General features: G+C 35.3%; 1 protein-coding gene across 2 annotated transcripts in view; it reads right to left on the reverse strand.

Moving 5' to 3' along the window:
- Window positions 1–291: 291 nt before the first annotated feature.
- Window positions 292–18,681, reverse strand: part of LOC132153209 (sodium-driven chloride bicarbonate exchanger-like) — a 70,210-nt gene continuing 51,820 nt past the window's right edge. For both annotated transcript variants that reach the window (XM_059562552.1, XM_059562551.1), the window contains 16 exons: window positions 17,236–17,330; window positions 13,980–14,154; window positions 13,721–13,854; window positions 11,382–11,627; window positions 11,204–11,309; window positions 10,237–10,398; window positions 9,948–10,061; window positions 7,888–8,049; window positions 7,557–7,808; window positions 6,313–6,381; window positions 5,559–5,732; window positions 5,241–5,363; window positions 3,878–3,942; window positions 3,423–3,515; window positions 2,452–2,488; window positions 292–1,733 (listed from right to left, as the gene is read on the reverse strand). In XM_059562552.1, the coding sequence (XP_059418535.1) occupies window positions 2,476–2,488; window positions 3,423–3,515; window positions 3,878–3,942; window positions 5,241–5,363; window positions 5,559–5,732; window positions 6,313–6,381; window positions 7,557–7,808; window positions 7,888–8,049; window positions 9,948–10,061; window positions 10,237–10,398; window positions 11,204–11,309; window positions 11,382–11,627; window positions 13,721–13,854; window positions 13,980–14,154; window positions 17,236–17,330 (1,983 nt within the window). In that variant the 3' untranslated portion in view covers window positions 292–1,733; window positions 2,452–2,475. The remainder of the gene's footprint in view (window positions 1,734–2,451; window positions 2,489–3,422; window positions 3,516–3,877; window positions 3,943–5,240; window positions 5,364–5,558; window positions 5,733–6,312; window positions 6,382–7,556; window positions 7,809–7,887; window positions 8,050–9,947; window positions 10,062–10,236; window positions 10,399–11,203; window positions 11,310–11,381; window positions 11,628–13,720; window positions 13,855–13,979; window positions 14,155–17,235; window positions 17,331–18,681) is intronic.

Consider the following 18,681-nt stretch of genomic DNA (forward strand, 5'->3'; position numbering starts at 1 on the left):
AAGACCTTAGCTTAAGTTGGCATGAACATTATAATAAACTGCGAAAATATTAGCATGATAATGATCACTTGTCTTTCAAAATTGTGAAGCATACATAATAAGAGCAAAACATTTGAATCGATTTATGGTAATGATATTACAGTATGTATAATTTGAAAATCATTTTTCTTACACATTTTGTTATACATACAGCAGTCTAAATGGCAGGAGTTAAAAGGATTTTCAATGGAAATGATTAACTGCATGAGGACTTCGACATGCAAAAACCTTCATTATTTTATGGACCCACACTTCTAAAACACTATTGCTTTATTTTGTGAAAAAAGAATAGTCTGTATCTACAGTATCCAGTTACTGCAATCAATTGCTTAATAAAAGAGACAATCATTTTGAGGGGACAGTTTACTGATGTGCAGCTGATATGACTTCAGATGTTTCTCCACCACCATTATTATTAGTGTGAAAACACATCCACACTTTGGCATTGCAAGTATTGACATACAGGCTTCAAAACAGAGGTATAAACTCTTAATGGAAATAATATTTCCACAAGCAGCATTCTTGGTACAAATTTTGCAAAAAATAAATAAATAAATAATAATAATAATAAAATTACATATACATATATATTAATAGCTAAAATGACTTTTCTATGATCAACATTGCATCAATGCAAAGGTAGTCTTAAACAAAAAACATAAATTTTCTGAGATTGATGATATTGCAGGTAAATCAACAATTTACAATATGTTTTTATGCTTTTTATTCAAACATCTTACAGTAAATCCACTGACTGGATTAATACTGACCCTCAAGCAAACTGGGGTGAAGTGTCTTGCTCAAGGACACAATAGTGGCAATGGTAAATCCAGTAGTGAATATACTAAATATCATCAAAAAGCTGAATAATATGATACAGTTAGTTTATCTATATCACTCAGCCTTACAGTGAACCTGTAACTTTATATGAACAGAAAGTTTCTTCATCACCCCAAAACATAAATGCAAAAACAGTAATGCATGCAATTTAATGATAAAATGGCTATTCGTAATGCAGGTTAAATTAATTGCTCACCTACTGTAGATTGTGTACACATTTAAAACCATAGTGAAAGTTACGCCATTTAAAAAATACAAAACATATAAAATACGTCAGAAAGCATTTAAAATAAAAGTTGGAAATAATACTTTCTCTTCATTTCCCACGCAACAATCTCCGCACCGTTTGCTGGTATTACTATTATGTACGTAAAGGCTTAATGCCTAGAAGCGAAAAAGCTTAGCACTGATATACTTTAAAAATACAGAAACACAAGACGAGACAGGGAGCCGAGGCATCGAATAAGTTAGAGTTTATGTGTGCGTTTACTTGTAAACTAGCCATACTTTAAGGTGAATGATGGATAATGTCTCCAGAAGTTAATCAAATCTGTAAAAACTTACAGAAAAGTAATTTGTCATAAAATAAATGTAGGGTTAGGGGTCAAGTTTGTGTATGGGTTAGACAGAAGTAGGAATAGTTCACAAAATATAAATAAATAAATATTTATTTAATTTATATAAATACATATTAATTTTATTTTTGTGAACTATTCCTTAAAAAACAATATATGTCTATTTTTCGATAGCTCTCTGTGTGTGTGAGTGTGTGTGTATTAGTGTGTGTGTTTGTGTATGAACACAGTGAATCTTCTTTCCATCGACGCTCCTTGTGCACTTTCTTATTAGACAGGCTGCAAAATGACATAAAAAGGGAATTAGTTCACTTGAATTACCCTAAACTGCGATAGCTCTTTTAATCACAATATGTTAACTAATGGACTGGAGTAGTGTGGATTATTGTGATGTTGTTATCAGCTGTTTGGACTCTCATTCTGACGGCACCCATTCACTGCTGTGGATCCATTGGTGAGCAAGTGATGCAGTGCTACATTTCTCTGAATCTGATGAAGAAACAAACTCATCTACATCTTGGATGGCCTGGGGGTTTTTGGGTGGTATATTGCTTTAAGTTTGATGACAAAAAAGATTGTGCAGAATTCTTTCTTATGGTTGCATTGAACACACAATGATATCGATATTTATCCATGTTTAGCAGTTATCAGACTGGATACACATTCACACATTACGAGCTCACGGCTTAGACATTTGTCCTGTGTAGTAGTAAAAAAACAACAACAAAAGTTGATCGCATGCTGTCTATCTTTGTCTGACACTTACAGAGAGATGTGAATGATTTATTATTTTCGACTGTCTGGATGGAAAAATTGGGGTAAATTCAAACATTCTTGGAGAGACACATAATGGTACATTTCTGTTCCAGATGGATTACAATCAAATCTGTCAAACGCTGCCAATTTAGACAAAATACTTGTTGCCATGCAAAGAAAGACAAGATGAGATCCTAAAGTGACGTGGCATGTTGCTATGAGAACAGACCAGTGCACTTACCTTTGGGGATCAGCATCTGCAAGCTTAGGAAATGGGGCTAATAAAAACAAAAGAATAAGTAATTCAATCAAAATGTGTTATAATGCAGCAAAAAATGTACATAATGTGTGCACGCGTGTTTCGAAAGGTGACCATTTAAAGGTGCAGGACAAAAGCTATTGCATAGAAAACTACCTGACAGAAACTGTTTTGTCCACAATCATTCTTAATATAAAAGTAAAGTAAAAGGGTTTAAAAGACTTACAATTAGTAATATTCCGTGTTGGGGAAAGTAATGCATTACAATTTTGCATTACTCCCTAAAAAGTAACTAATTGCATTGAATAGTTACTTTTTATGGAAAGTAATGTGTTAAAAAATAACTCAGATATTTTCTTGCACATTAAGAAATAATGGGTTACTTTACTGGTTACGTGAAAAAAGTTGCATTACTTTTAATGCATTATCCCAACACTGCAAATTGTATTTAGCCTTCCCTGATTGCTGTTGAATGGTGCATCACTGATGTTATTATTCATTCTTTTTGTTTGTGATTTAACCCGATCATTCTGATTTTATTTTTTCTGAAAATGCTAGTTAATATTCTCGCATCTACAAAACACTATTTTTTTTTCAGGCCTAAGATCAATCAGTTCCAAAATGAAAAACAAAACCTGTGTTAAATGAAAGAAAACAAGTTGATAAAAAGATTGAATCTTAGATTTGGTGATAATATACTATAGTGTAATGAGAGATTTCAAAGCAATTTGTAAAAGGCCAGTCATTTTTGACCAAGAACGCCAAATTAGGTACAATTATGTGAATGATTTTCAGCTTTTAAACTTCAGCATGTAATTCACTGCACAATGCTTACAACCAAGTGACATAAGCATAAATGATTCTTTAAATTTTGTGTTTGGCAGCAGAGAGATTTTCTGGCACTTAATGCAGAAGTGCATTGCTCATACCAAATAATAAAAATAAATCAGAACCTTTTCGAGGACAAATCAGTTTTGGAGTTCCAAGTGTTTCCAAAGGAGCCTTTGGACATTTCATCAGTAATGTTGACAGTAGAAGGATCATCTCTGTAAAATATCAGATAAAAACATCATAAAACCAATTAAATATAAGAGTGTGTGTCCATGAAAACAATCATAAAACATAATTTTGACTCAAAATTGTAATGCAATGGTGAATGCTTTACAATTGCTTATTCCAATGTTTATTAAATGACAATATTTTTCTTTGATTTAACTTGTTGATGTGTTCAAGTAGTTATTTAATTCGACTTACTTAATTCTTTCTCTAGTGTATATGTATGTATGTTTATACAGACCCCATGGTAAAATCAATGTTAAGTATTACCCTATAGTTTTTTTTATAACAACAAAAACTATAGTATTGCTTGCTATTTTGGGATCCTTAGTTAGGAAAATCTGGTCCATACTTGTAATGTCCCTCCAATGGCACTTGTACGATTCCTTCTTCCTCTGCCAAAATACTTTGCTCCTCCTGGCAGTAAACACAGGGAGAAAGAGCAAGAGAGAGAGAGTTGTATTCCCGTCCAGCCAAAGAGAACTTCAGAGAGCCTTTGAGATTAAATAAGTTTGCTGAAGGACATTTTGGCAGATCGATTCATGTTCCATTTGTTTGGCATGAAATGCATGTATTCAGATACTGAGGTGGGTGAATTGGGGTCTCTCTATAAGACACGTATTATAGCAATTTTAGCAAGAGTAAAACATGAGATTTTGTGCCAAGGGGTCAGAAAGTCTCTGAAAGCAGGGGGAAAAAACACAAAACTGGAGCACAAATCAGATCTCCTCATTAAAGTACAACCTCAAAAACTCACCGAAGAAAACTCATGCTTTAATTTTATTCAGCTTATATAAATAAACTCAAGTCAAGCTGAGTCATTCAGTTATACAGACAGTGTCTTCCAATTACCAATTGCTCATGTTTTTAGGGGTCTAAACAGTGAAGTATTTGTAGCAGGTCATTATTTGTTCCCTATTTTTCTTTTTAAAAACTTTTTTTTTACTGTGTGGCAAGTCGTCACCAAATTTAGCATTGAGGTTATTTCACTGGCTAACTTTAATCATCTCAAATATGTGATGGATTAGTACTACCTAACAATGAGAGTACCAAAAATATTAAATATGCGCTGCTGGTCGGCTACAAGACAGATGTGAGATTTATTAGTCCCTTTTCATAGTTCTTCCAGTTCTTCTGACTGGGGTTTTGAGAAATGTTTTAAAATATGCAAAAATCTTCTTCTCATGAACTACGCAACTGATTTGAACAAAACTGGGCATGCATGCTATTTGGACATATAAATAACTAAATGTGAAGAAATGGATGAAAAATGTATGCAGAGTTACTCAAAAAACTATATTTTGAAATCTGAATCCAATTGAAAAACCATTATAACAAGGCTGATTTATGTACAGTATGCAATGATTTGATCACAGAAATAAATTGCATTTTAAAATGTATAAAAATAAAAAATAAAAAAACATTTAATAATATTTCACTTAAAATAAAATTACTTTTTTTTTGGCTGTATTTTCGATTAAATAAACGCAGCCTTGGTGAGCAGAAGAGACTTCTTTCAAAAAAAAAAAACATTTTCTTGATTCGATTAGTGCTTCTTGTAAAATCCCTCTATTGATCTTTAATGTCAGGCACATCTGTGCATTGCATTTGTTCTTTTTACTCTGCTTGGTCCTTGTAAATTGCAGCTTGCAGCCACGTTACAAGAGCTTATTTACAGTGAATGTTACATTTAGATAATAAATGGTAAATCTCACCTCTCGCTCAGCATCCTCCAGTTTCTTCTTCTTGCTCTCGGGCATGAGGTCATCAAGCCAGCTTAGATCTCGCTTTGTGAAGATAAAATCCAGAAGCTTTCTAATGAAGACCAGCGCCAACACCTGCCGACAACAAATCACTATTTCGGTTATTACATATTACTCAAAAAACATGAGTTGGAACAGTTACTACAGTTACAGATGCTTAATGAGGCACGCTTGGACATGTTTGACCAACTATATGCTATTACTATCCATCTATGATAATGATTTACTGTGGTAAATATTAACAATAATATCAAAAAGTTCAGTATGTACCATCATGGGAAAGACGATGGCGGCTCTGGAGGTCTTGATGACCCAGAGGAGAACCAGACAGCTGAGCTGGATGATGGTGAACAGATGAACCTTTCGGAGTGGGACATGTCTCAGGTAAATGAAGTCTGGCTGGTGTTTAGCCGGCATCCCGAATAACCTCAAACGATCAAAAAACTATTAATAGAAGAAAAGGAGAAATGTGTACATTAGAGCAGTAGTTCTCAGTCAGGGGCTTCAAGATGACTTAAAATAAGACCACAGCAGCTAAATTTTTTTTTTTTTTTTTTTTTTAATTCATCTGTTTTACGTCTTTGAAGAACCAGGGTTCCCAAAATCTTGGAAAACCTGGATATATGAGGAACCCTAATTTTAAAAGTATGATTCCTAGACCTGAAAAAGTCATTAAAATAAAAATCATCACTCCACGGGCATTCTATATTGAATATACAATTATGTTATGTAAATGTTATGTAAAATATCTGTATATATAAAATAAAATAAAAAAATGAACTAAACTAAACCTTTTTAATTTGGCTAGTTGTAATAAAAATTCCAAACTTTTATTTAACTACTAAAAATAATAATAGTATCTGAATGATACTAAAATAGCACAGCTTTGAATAGTATTGTGGACACTGCATTAGAGATTACCTACAGTAACATGAGCTTTTTACAGAATAACAGAAATAATAATAATGATGATTTGGCAAGTTTGAAAAGTTGTAAATGCTTAAAGAAACTCTAGTGTGTTTACCTGTATTCCTCTCAGTGAAGATGCGCCCATGTAAAGGAAAACTCCATACAGCACTGGCATTGGAATAAACTAAGGAATAAACAAAATAAACATTTTCATTACATACATTTTCACCCGAGTTCCTCTTAAAATGTTACAATCTTAAGAATTTTGAATGTAAAAAATGTTGTGCAAAAATAGTCATAATTTAATGTTATATGACCCTATTGTATAATGACTTCTTACTGTTCAAATGATCAAGTAAAATTAGATTTGAACCCTTTGAATGTGCATTTCCATTAAAGCGTTTCTACAGTATAACTAAAACAACAGAGCACAATGCTAGCAAAGCTTATGTTGTCATTTCAATTGCCAGGGAATGAATGAACTGTCCTTATGAAAAAGAAGTATAGTTTAGTACCTCTTATGAAAATAATAAAATAATAATAATGCACTTTAAGAGAATATATTTAAGTGTGGACAACGCACGCCTTAGTTTTAGAACTAAATGTTTTTGTTTTTTTAAGACGCTTAATTACTTTATTTTGCAAAATATGTTCAAATTCATATACAATATGAACATATGAACAACTTTGCTTTTTGACCCACTAAAATAGCACTTAAGTACATTTTTATATGTAATTTAATAAAAAAAAAAATTATACGCTTAAAGTGTACTGACTAAATGTACAGATAAATATTTATGTAATTAAAACATACTTTAATGTCTTTTCTATTTAAATTGTTATGTCATGTACTTCAATATATTTACAATTAAACATTTGTAATGATGAAGCTGCAATTTAGTACATATAAAATAAACTAACTTTAAATGTAATACTAAATAACACACTACAGTTAAAATGATAATCAAGTACTTTACATGAGGTTTAGTATGTCAGTCAACAAATCGAAATATACGTACTTCTTTAAAGCACAACAGAAGTATATTAAAACAATGGTTTTAAATGTGTAATCTAACATCATTAAAAGTGTGCTTTTTAAAAGTGAATAGTCATTCATTTTATTCTTTTAGTACATTTAAGTGGCCTCTTATTTCAATAACATATTTTTTTAAATATACTTTTAAGATTTGAATTAACTATAAGTGCACATTTAGTGTAATTAAGCATACTTCTTTTTCACAAGGGTGTATGCATAAGATGTAGAGTTTGAATGTAATGCAAAACATTTTAGATAAATGTTTCAGCCAAATGCATAAATCTAAATGCAATTATGGATATCTTGATCCCCGAGCTCCAGACCTTCAGCACTGAAGTCATGAATACAGAGCAGCCCATGAGGAGGAAGATCATGAGCCCGGTGACCCGCTGCTCTCTGATCCCGAGGAACTTGGGCTGTTCTCCGGGCGCCGAACACTCGGACTCCAGCTTCAGACTGTTGACGTGGCTGATGGACAGAACCGTCGCTGCCACAAACCACGGCAGCCCCATCAGAGAACAGACACCCAGCATCACGCCCACAATGAACAGGTCCAGATGATAGCCACAGCCTTTCTGTAGGAACAAGATGTCAAACGAAGGCTTAACTCGTTCCATTCAGACTTGACTGACAGTTTGGTGAAACAAGCAGCACCTTCAGCTTGTGCTCCTTCCTGTTGATGATTACAGCTGTGATCTGCTGGTCCATAAAGATGAGGATGGTGCAGAGGAGGGCGGGAAATACTGAAATCACACACGTCCACCACGGGTTCGGACCCAGCGGGTTAATGAACCACCCACGGTCATCACGAGTTGGCTGAAAACATGTTGCAAGATATATTAAACCGGCCAAAATCTATTCTTATCCAGTCTTTTAAAATATATATAGTTTTGTTACAGTTAACATATTGCTAACATAATACAGGTACAGCTCAATAAATTATAAAGTTGTAGAAAAGTCCATCTATTTCAGTAATTCAACTCAAATTGTGAAACTTGAGTATTAAATAAATTCAATGCACACGGACTGAAGTAGTTTAAGTCTTATGTCACATTTAACAAAAACCCACCAATTCACTATCTCAACAAATCAGTATATTGTGTCATGCCAATCAGCTTATCAACTCAAAACACCTGCAAAGGTTTCCCGAGCCTTCAAAATGGTCTCTCAGTTTGGTTCACTGGGCTACACAATCATGGAGAAGACTGCTGATCTGACAGTTGTCCAGAAGACAAACATTGACTCCCTTCAGGAGCCACAAACATTCATTGCCAAAGAAGCTGCTGTTCACAGAGTGTGTATCCAAGCATGTTAACAGAAAGTTGAGTGGAAGGAAAAAGTGTGGAAGAAAAAGATGCACAACCAACCGAGAGAACCGCAGCCTTATGAGGATTGTCAAGAAAAACTGATTCAAGAATTTGAGTGACCTTCACAAGGAATGGACTGAGGCTGAGGTCAAGGCATCAAGAGCCACCACACACAGACGTGTTGGTCCATTGTGTTTTTTGAAAAAACAAAAGTCGCTGCACCTGTTTACCAAGAAATTTCAAATTTCAATTTCATCAAAAATCACTTCATGCTTCCTTCTGCTGACCAGCTTTTTGAAGATGCTGATTTCATTTTCAAGCAGGATTTGGCACCTGAGCACACTGCCAAAAAGTGAAAGTGAAGTCGTGACATTTGGTGCTCTGCATTTAACCCATCCAAGTGCACACACACAGCAGTGAGAAGTGAACACACTGTGAACACAAACCCAAAGCAGTGGGCAGCTACGGTATATATCCAGCGCCCGGGGAGCAAAAGCACCAAAAGTTGGTTAAATGACCATGGTGTTAGTGTGCTTGACTGGCCAGCAAACTCACCAGACCTGAACCAGAGAGTATCTATGGGCTATTGTCAAGAGGAATATGAGAAACAAGAGACCAAACAATGCAGATGATCTGAAGGCCACTGTCAAAGAAACCTGGGCTTCCAGACCACCTCAGAAGTGCCACAAACTGATCACCTCCATGCCACGCCGAATTGAGGCAGTAATTAAAGCAAAATAAGCCTCTACCAAGTATTGAGTACATGTACAGTAAATGAACATAATTTCCAGAAAGCCAATTATTGGTTATTGGTCTTATGAAGTATTCTAATTTGTTGAGATGAATTGGTGGTTGTTTTTTTTTTTGTTAAATGTGAGCCAAAATCATCACAACTGAAAGAACCTAAGACTTAAACTACTTCAGTCTGTGTGCATTGAAATTATTTAATACACAAGTTTCACAATTTGAGTTGAATTACTGAAATAAATGAACTTTTCCATGACATTCTAAGTTGTGCATAACACTGTATATTTCACTGTACCAATTATATAATTTCATTGTGCATATTCCTTAATTTGTTCCAGTGTACAAGATAACACTTATCATTTACATCATTTATTCTACTTTTACAGTTCACAATATCTCATTTGTGTTAATTAAATGAAAAATAGATTAAGATAAAACATTTTTTTAATTAAATTAAATATTAGTGAACAAGAAAAAAAAGTTTGCAGTTGGCTTAAAAAAGCATAATCTGAAAGTTTAAAATAGTTTGAAAAAAAGACAAGATAGATAGATAGATAGATAGATAGATAGATAGATAGATAGATAGATAGATAGATAGATAGATAGATAGATAGATAGATAGATAACATCATAATCATTTAAATTCTAAGACAAACAAACCTTAAACTCATTGGGGACCTTCAGTTTGGGGGAAGGCACACCTAAAGCATAATCCACCACAACCATCGTCAAAATAGTGATGAAGACAGCAAAGTCACTGATGATGGCTCTGACCTGGAGGAAACAGGATTTACAATCGTTATTCCCCTTCCTCACAGCAGCAGCAGATACTCCACAGTAACACGAGAGGGCGCCAGAGCGCGTATAACTACCGCGTCGTGATAATATAATGCCGCAGAAGGCAGCAGGGGCTCTCAGACAGACAGTGGGCGGATGATGACTGCAGTACCTTGGTGGGGAAGTAGCGGCTGGTCTTGAATTCTTTGAGGAATGCTGACATGGCCACAGTAGAGAAGAAGACAACTACAGACCAGAAAAGAACGTCAGGAACGTACGGACCATGAGGCCCGCAAGCGGACCCCACAAATTCTCCTTTCTTCTCAATGCAGTCCTGAAAGGAAAAAGAGAAATGATAGATTAGGCTAGCTCTTTTTTTAAGTAATAGTTCACTCACAATAACATGAGGGTGCAAATGATGAATGATTCATTTGGTGGTGACCTCTTTACATTTTATGTATTACTCAATCTGTTTAACATTTTAATTTAATTTAATTTAACATACTGTTATTTTCACTGTTGCTCACTGAAAGACAACAGCAGCAATGATCTTTTTGATTTTATGGTGATTTAACAAATGTAATCCGGCTCAAATGTCCTTAATCTTATTTTAACAGTCTCGCTCTATCATGCCACTCAAATCAGTAAATTTAAATTCCCATCAAACATAATATGCTTGGGATAGCTTTGTTTAAAAGAAATATGCAATTTGCTACAGTTCTATGATATGTATATAGCCAGAAAGTATGAAATTCTGATGCTGATCTCAAATAATATGTCTTAGTAAAATGATATTTAAATACTTCGTTTTATGATCAAAGCTATGTAGTTTCAAAACATATAATGCAGTGCAATACAATGACTGAGAGATGAACAAATAAATGTTCCTCAAAAGCCTGAAGATCATATTTAATAAAACATTTGAACAGGATTTTTCTAATAAATACTGTCCGGATAATCAAGTAAACCTAAACTATTTCAGCTACACCAAAAAAGTCTAATCTATCAATTAGTTAAGAGATGCATGTAAATTGTGTTGATCATGTACAGGCCTCTGATATTTGCATATAAAATATGATACGTTAAAAGTAGTTGTAAACCAGTCAGGGATTCTCAAAAGTCACAAATGCAATTCTTACCTGAACTTCCAGAGCCTCCCAGAAGATCTCCGGAGCTGAGACGTTGTTCTGCTCCCAATACTGAAGAGTGGCATTGTTGGGGTTTGCAGGCTCAATACAAGAACATCTACAAGAGGAGAATACTGAGGGTAAAATGCATCTGTTTCTATAATACTATTATATGGGTCTTTATGTTCACCTGTAAGTGGTGAGTTTCTCTAGATTGTTGTTCATATTAATGGGATACGTCTCCCCAAGATGAATGAGCTTCTCCATGGCCTCATAGATGAAGATGATGCAAATGAGAGAGGCAAAGGCCTCCTCCGTGAAGCGTGTGATGTAACAGACGAGGGAGCTGGCATCAGTGGCCACCAGCAGCAGACAAAGGAACGCCGTCCACAGCCCAATACATGTCCTGAGGGACAGGTACGACAGCCCATACTCCCTGCACACAAACACACCGAGAGCCATGACTGATGTAGTATGTAGTTTTAGTTACTGGACAGTTTGGAGAAAGATTTCAAGTCTGAAGGGATGTAAGTCCTGGTAAGAGTTTTCTAAGAGTGGCTGCTAAGCAGTTTCTAGGGTGTCTAGACAGACAGACAGAAGAATGACAGACAGACAGACAGACAGACGGATCAAAGAAAGAACGACAGACAGAAGAACGACAGACAGACAGACAGACAGATAGAAGAACAACAGACAGATGGATCAAAGAACGACAGACAGACAGATAGAAGAACGACAGACAGACAAATAGAAGAACGACAGACAGACATACAGACAGACAGACAGACAAACAGAAGAATGACAGACAGACAGACAGACAGACAGAAGATTGACAGACAGACAGATAGCTAGATAGAAGAATGACAGACAGACAGACAGACAGACAGACAGACAGAAGAACAACAGACAGACAGACAGACAGACCGATAGATAGAAGAACAACAGACAGACAGACCGATAGAAAAACGACAGACAGACAGATAGAAGAACGACAGACAGACATACAGACAGACAGAAGAATGACAGACAGACGGACAGAAGATTGACAGACAGAAGAACAACAGACAGACAGACCGATAGATAGATAGATAGAAGAACAACAGACAAACAGACAGATAGATAGAAGAACGAAAGACAGACAGATATAATAATGACAGACAGACAGACAGATAGAAGAACGACAGACAGAGATAGAAGAATGACAGACAGATAGATAGAAAAACGACAGACAGACAGATAGAAGAACAACAGACAGACAGACAGATAGAAGAATGACAGACAGACAGATAGAAGAAACGACAGACAGACAGATAGAATGACAGACAAACAGATAGAACAACAGACAGACAGAACGACAGACAGATAGATAGAAAAACGAAAGACAGACAGACAGACAGACAGAAGAATGACAGACATACAGATTGAAGAATGACAGACAGATAGATAGAACAACAGACAGATAGATAGAACGACAGACAGATAGATAGAAAAACGAAAGACAGACAGACAGACAGACAGATAGAAGAATGACAGACATACAGATTGAAGAATGACAGACAGATAGATAGAAAAATGTCAGACAGACAGATAGAAGAATGACAGACAGACAGATAAAATAATGACAGACAGATAGATAGAAAAATGACAGACAAACAGACAGATAGAAGAATGACAGACAGACAGATAAAATAATGACAGACAGATAGATAGAAAAATGACAGACAGACAGATAGAACAACAGACAGACAGACAGACAGAAGAACAACAGACAGACAGACAGACAGACAGATAGAAGAATGACAGACAGACAGACAGACAGATAGAAGAATGACAGACATACAGATTGAAGAATGACAGACAGATAGATAGAAAAATGACAGACAGACAGATAGAAGAACAACAGACAGACAGACAGACAGACAGAAGAATGACAGACAGATATAATAATCACAGACAGACAGATATAAGAATGACAGACAGGCAGATAGAAGAACAACAGACAGACAGGCAGATAGAAGAATGACAGACAGACAGATAAAATAATGACAGACAGATAGATAGAAGAACGATAGACAGACAGATAGAAGAATGACAGACAGATAGACAGACAGAAGAATGACAGACAGATAGAACAACAACAGACAGACAGACAGACAGACAGATAGAAGAACGACAGACAGACAGATAGAACCACAGACAGACAGATATAATAATCACAGACAGACAGACAGAAAGAAGAACGACAGACAGATAGATAGAAAAACGACAGACAGACAGATAGAAGAATGACAGACAGACAGATAGAAGTACAAAACAGACAGAATGACAGATAGATAGAAGAATGACAGACAGACAGATAGAAGAACGACAGACAGACAGATATAATAATCACAGACAGACAGACAGACAGAAGAACGACAGACAGATAGATAGTAAAAAACGACAGACAGACAGAAAGATAGAAGAAAGACAGGCAGACAGACAGACAGACAAAACAATAAAACACAGAGTTCTTTATATCAGACATACTTGCAGAATTTGAATAATATTTTCTCAAACACAAGGACAGGTCCAGTGCTGCCCAGAATAGTGAGAGGCTGGCCGGCAAAAAGTGAGTAAGCCATTCCAGTCATGGAGGCTCCAAACAGTGATTCAATTGCACTCTGGCAAAAGGGGAGAAAATGTCACTAAGCATTATGTTTTCATGACTACACTAATACAGATTCAAATAATAATGACTAGCCAACTAGGCCAATTAGATGAGCCTGATGTGTGCAGGTGTTCTTACTATGCGTCCCTCGGTGGCTTCTCCCAGCAGTCCTCCGAAGGTGATAACAGGGGACATGCAGGCGCAGTACAGGAACAGGAAAGAGGCCAAACACTGCAGGTTGAGCGCATCTGTGAAATCTGACAGGAAGTGCGGAGCCTTCCTCTTCACATCCAGAACCAATCCACCAAAAAACCTAACAAAAAACACCAGACACAAGATTACTGCCGTCTGAGCTGCAGAAAGAGATGGAAAACTGGCTTCAACTAAATTCAGAGTGTTACATTCAACAGAGAATTCTATGCAAAATAAACACTCACCAGGCAATTTAATTTCAACAGGCAATTATTTACATGACGTTTAAATATTTTTCTTTCAAACTGTCATTACTATAATGCAAACAAAATAAAAAAAATACAGTACTGTATTACAGTAATGAGAATAATAGGAATTTGGAGGGGAAAAACTCAAAATGTGTGTAAATCTCATGAAAATAATGTCATAATGCAAAACGATTTTAATGCAACTAAAAATAGGCTTTATTTGCAAGTTTATCTATAGGATGGCTGGATTTTTTTTTTTTTTTTTCATGTGCCGACACATATGTGAAATATTTCCCACATGAAGTCACAGTTTTCTGACCAGAATGGTTTCACAGCAAGACAGAAAGTCTGGTGCGTCTTGCATATGAAAAAAAAAAACAGCTGCACCGTCATAAGAACAAAAATATATGTCTTAAGTTTGAAAAATGCTAAATACGATTTCATAGTCTGGAAGAAATACTTTAAACGGTACATTTTCACAATTCACCCACCATTGACTTTTGTGGCAAAAATTATGTATGATTCAGAATAACATAGAAAACTGGAATCAATGTAGTACATAAATATAAGGACAAATATTACATCCAATTCAGCTTTCAGCTATTTTACATTTAAAATCTAGTATTTAATTCATTTTAATCCAATTTTGTATAAAAAAATAACTTAAGTTTTGTCAATGCATTTAAGATGCATTTGTTGCACTGAGAGCACTGCATTTTGGTAAACCATATTTTCTGTAGCACAATTTAGCAAATATCACCCAGATATTCCATGCATACAGAAATACTACATTTTGTGCACAGTGTATACATACTATATAAGGCATAAACAAAATATTAATTAGGGCTGATCAGATATGATTGCTGCGAACCATTTGAGAGAAAAGAGCCATCTGATAACAGAAGGGGATTATTGTTGTGAGAAAAGAGAAAGTCACTCAAAGTTGTGAAAACTGTCACTCAACAGGAAGAGTGTGACCAAATGTCAAACATGGCGTCTGTCCAGTTCACTGGAGAGTTGAAAACCTGGTCTTCAGTGGCACGGCTCTCGGTTACATCGCGGTACAGAATGAAAGCATCATCCCAAAAGATCTGCATTATTACAGTATATGCCCTTTAACTGTCATAATGACCACAGCGGCGAGCTGCATGACCTTTTACATTTGTCTTCAAAGAGGAACATTTTATTTCTCAGAGGTTGTCTTTTCATAGTTCTTGGGATTAAGCAGTTGTGTTTAAGACGAGACAAACAGGCAAAAACTTTTGAGATTTTGCTTTTCATAACATTACTTCAAACAAATGAACAGAAAACATCCAAAATATACTTTTAAGTGTTTATTTTATTTGATCTATTTGTGTCATATTTCAGTTCTATAAATTATTTTTTTCTCTCTAATTCAGCAACAACTTACTGTATGTACTGTTCACCATACTAAAACTTCACAGTTTTATTCCTATCTATATTCTGAAGGTTTTTACAGAGAGGTTTGTTCATACTATATATCATTTGCCTGATTTTATACAGCACATTATTCCTAAAAACATAGTGAAAAGACATCCAAAATCCCAATCCAATATTCAAATTTCTGTTCCCAAATGTATGCTATTTATATTCAATTAGATTATACTTAATGTGCATAATCAAACCTCACATTAAGAAAACATATACACAGTGTAATTTTGTTATCATTGACACAATATTATACTTTTATTAATGTTTTGAATTAGTTTTTATTTTTATATTTTCTGTTTCTATTTTAATTTCAAAGTTTTAGTACTTTTGTTGTATTCTTGTCATTTTGATTAGTTTTTGTATGTTTTAAATGTCTATATCCTTTTTAGTCGTATTTATTATATTTCACATCAACTTAAAAAAAGAACGTTTATTTTATCTCATGTAACAAAAATCTTTTATTCAAATCTTTTAGAGAGCTCCACACATGACCTGTGTTCCGATTGACATGATCCCTAAACAGTGTTCATTGCTCCCTACTCCCTGCACACGGGAAATCCAATGAAGTTTACCTGACTTCAGAACATTCATTCACGGATTTGTGAATTCAGTGTCTTCACACACAGACCAAAAATACTAGAGAAGTGTGAAATGTGACATAATATCATGTCCCACACACTTTAATGCCCTTTATACTATGGGGCTGTTGAATGCTTGAATCTGATTGGTTGACGAACGTTCTGGAATTTTTTGGGAAACGCACGGCGAACGTAGTTCCAGGCAGCTCATACAGTTCTATATCACTTCGCATAGTAAAACTGTAATAACAGAAATTACAGGACTAACAAAAACAACAACATGACAGACGATTTTCCGAAAGTAAGTACACATGACATGTCTCATTAGCGAGGCAATAACAGCGCTGTTTAGAGACGCTGCTGCAGCCTAATTCACACAAGCCCTCTCTCTCTCTCTCTCTCTCTCTCTCTATCTCTCTCTTTTTCTTTCTCTGTGTTATTGTCTTTCTCGCTCTCTTATTAATAACTTCATTAATAACTGCATTATAATTCTATAAAAGGCTCAAGCATCCCTAACCAGCTTTAAAATGACGTTGTGAAACCAGCAAAAGAGGCGTTGGATGAGATGGGGAAGAAATAATCCTTCTCACAATAGCGATATACTTGATACTTGAATGGAACATATACGTTCCTTCCAACTGGAACATCCTGTGAATTCCACTTCGCATGGCACTTACGGTCGAATAGAACAAACGTCTGAAGTGATAGAAGAAACATGCATAATGTGCATAGTGAACTGAGAACCACTGCTCTAGAGGACACAGGGGAAAAAAACATCTAAAAACCAGGAGATAACTCCATTTCCTCTAGAGTATCTAATTTATGATTTTTATTTCCGAAGGCTTTCACACAAACTGACATGTGATTCTGGTTCTGTGTAGATGTGATTCTACACACACACACACACACACACTCCAGACTGACCTCCCGGTGCGCTGCAGCTCAGGGCCTCCATGTCCACCATGTTCCTCCGTCTCTGCCAGCTCTCCATTAGGCACGGCAGGGATCTTTCTCTTCTCCTGTTATATCACACACAGAGACTGTGAGAGCTGTTTGCAGTCATAATCCTCAAACGTCTGGTTAGTGTTGCCTCTAACTCTGTGACTATACTTGATAAACTACTGCAATTAGTTCGTCCTGCTTAACATGCAGACATTTGTTTTGTAGACAGCTATGATGTCATCATAACATTTCCATAATGCATTATGATTGGTCTTGTCTTAATTGCATATATTTAACTAATCTATAGCCATGATTATACTGCATGGTTTGTGTTGTCATCATTTACTTCTAAACCTACACTTTTGTCCAAAAGTTTTTTTGGCTGGTACAATTTTATTTTATGTTTTTGAATGCTCTTTTAAGGCCGCATTCAGTTGATCAAAATACAGTAAAATTGTATTAATTACAATTGAAAATAACTGTTTCTAATGTTAAATATTTTCAATGCAAAGCTGAATTTTCAGCATCATTCCTCCAGTCTTCAGTGTCACATGATCTTCAGAAATCATTCTAATATGATGATTTGCTGCTCGAGAAACATTTCTGATAATAATCATTTTGAAAACAGTTGTGCTGCTCTTCATATTTTTGTGTAAACTGTGACATATTATATTTTTTCAAGAATCTTTGATCAATAGAAAAGTCAAAATTAAAGCATGTTATTACATACATGTCACTTGTGATTCATGTTTCATATTTATTCTTGCTTAATGAGATATTAAATAGTATGTGGAATTTTTAATGCTTTTTTTTTGAGGGACAAGCTCCCAAAAAATGCCTTCTTTTTGTATCCCATGGTAGAAACAAGTCATTCTGGTTTGGAACAGCATGACAGCAAGTAAATAATGGCAGAATTGTAATTTTGGGGTCAATTCTCCCATTAAAGCATTTCAATTCTCAAGGGCCATGTCAAATCAATCATTCAGATCAGATGAATCACTGTATGCTGGCTTGTTCTTCACATGAATGTCTGCATGCTGCTCTTATATCACTGAACATTTTCACTCTTTTATCTTTTTTAGGAGTGCAGTGTTATAGTTAATCCTCTCTTCAGGATTTTCTAGATAGAGGTTTCAACAGTAAATGCTCCATTTTAATCTTTATAACCAGATGGAGATTCACGGCCAGCTGTGCTTTTATAAATCATGTGCATTACATCACATGACTTACTGTACATATGTGGCAGACAAGATTGAATTTGACTTAACAGTTTTCATTTGATATAAGCCACAGTAATGCCAAATATGCATGATGAGCACTTCTTGATGCTTTTCCTTCGCTGAGGACTGCACCTCATTCCTGCAATATCACTAAGATTCATTTTGTAGAGAAATGACCATTTATGCACAGTTTGTATTTGTGTGCACA

The sequence above is a fragment of the Carassius carassius genome, chromosome 11, assembly GCF_963082965.1.
Source record: "Carassius carassius chromosome 11, fCarCar2.1, whole genome shotgun sequence".
Lineage (NCBI taxonomy): Eukaryota > Metazoa > Chordata > Actinopteri > Cypriniformes > Cyprinidae > Carassius > Carassius carassius.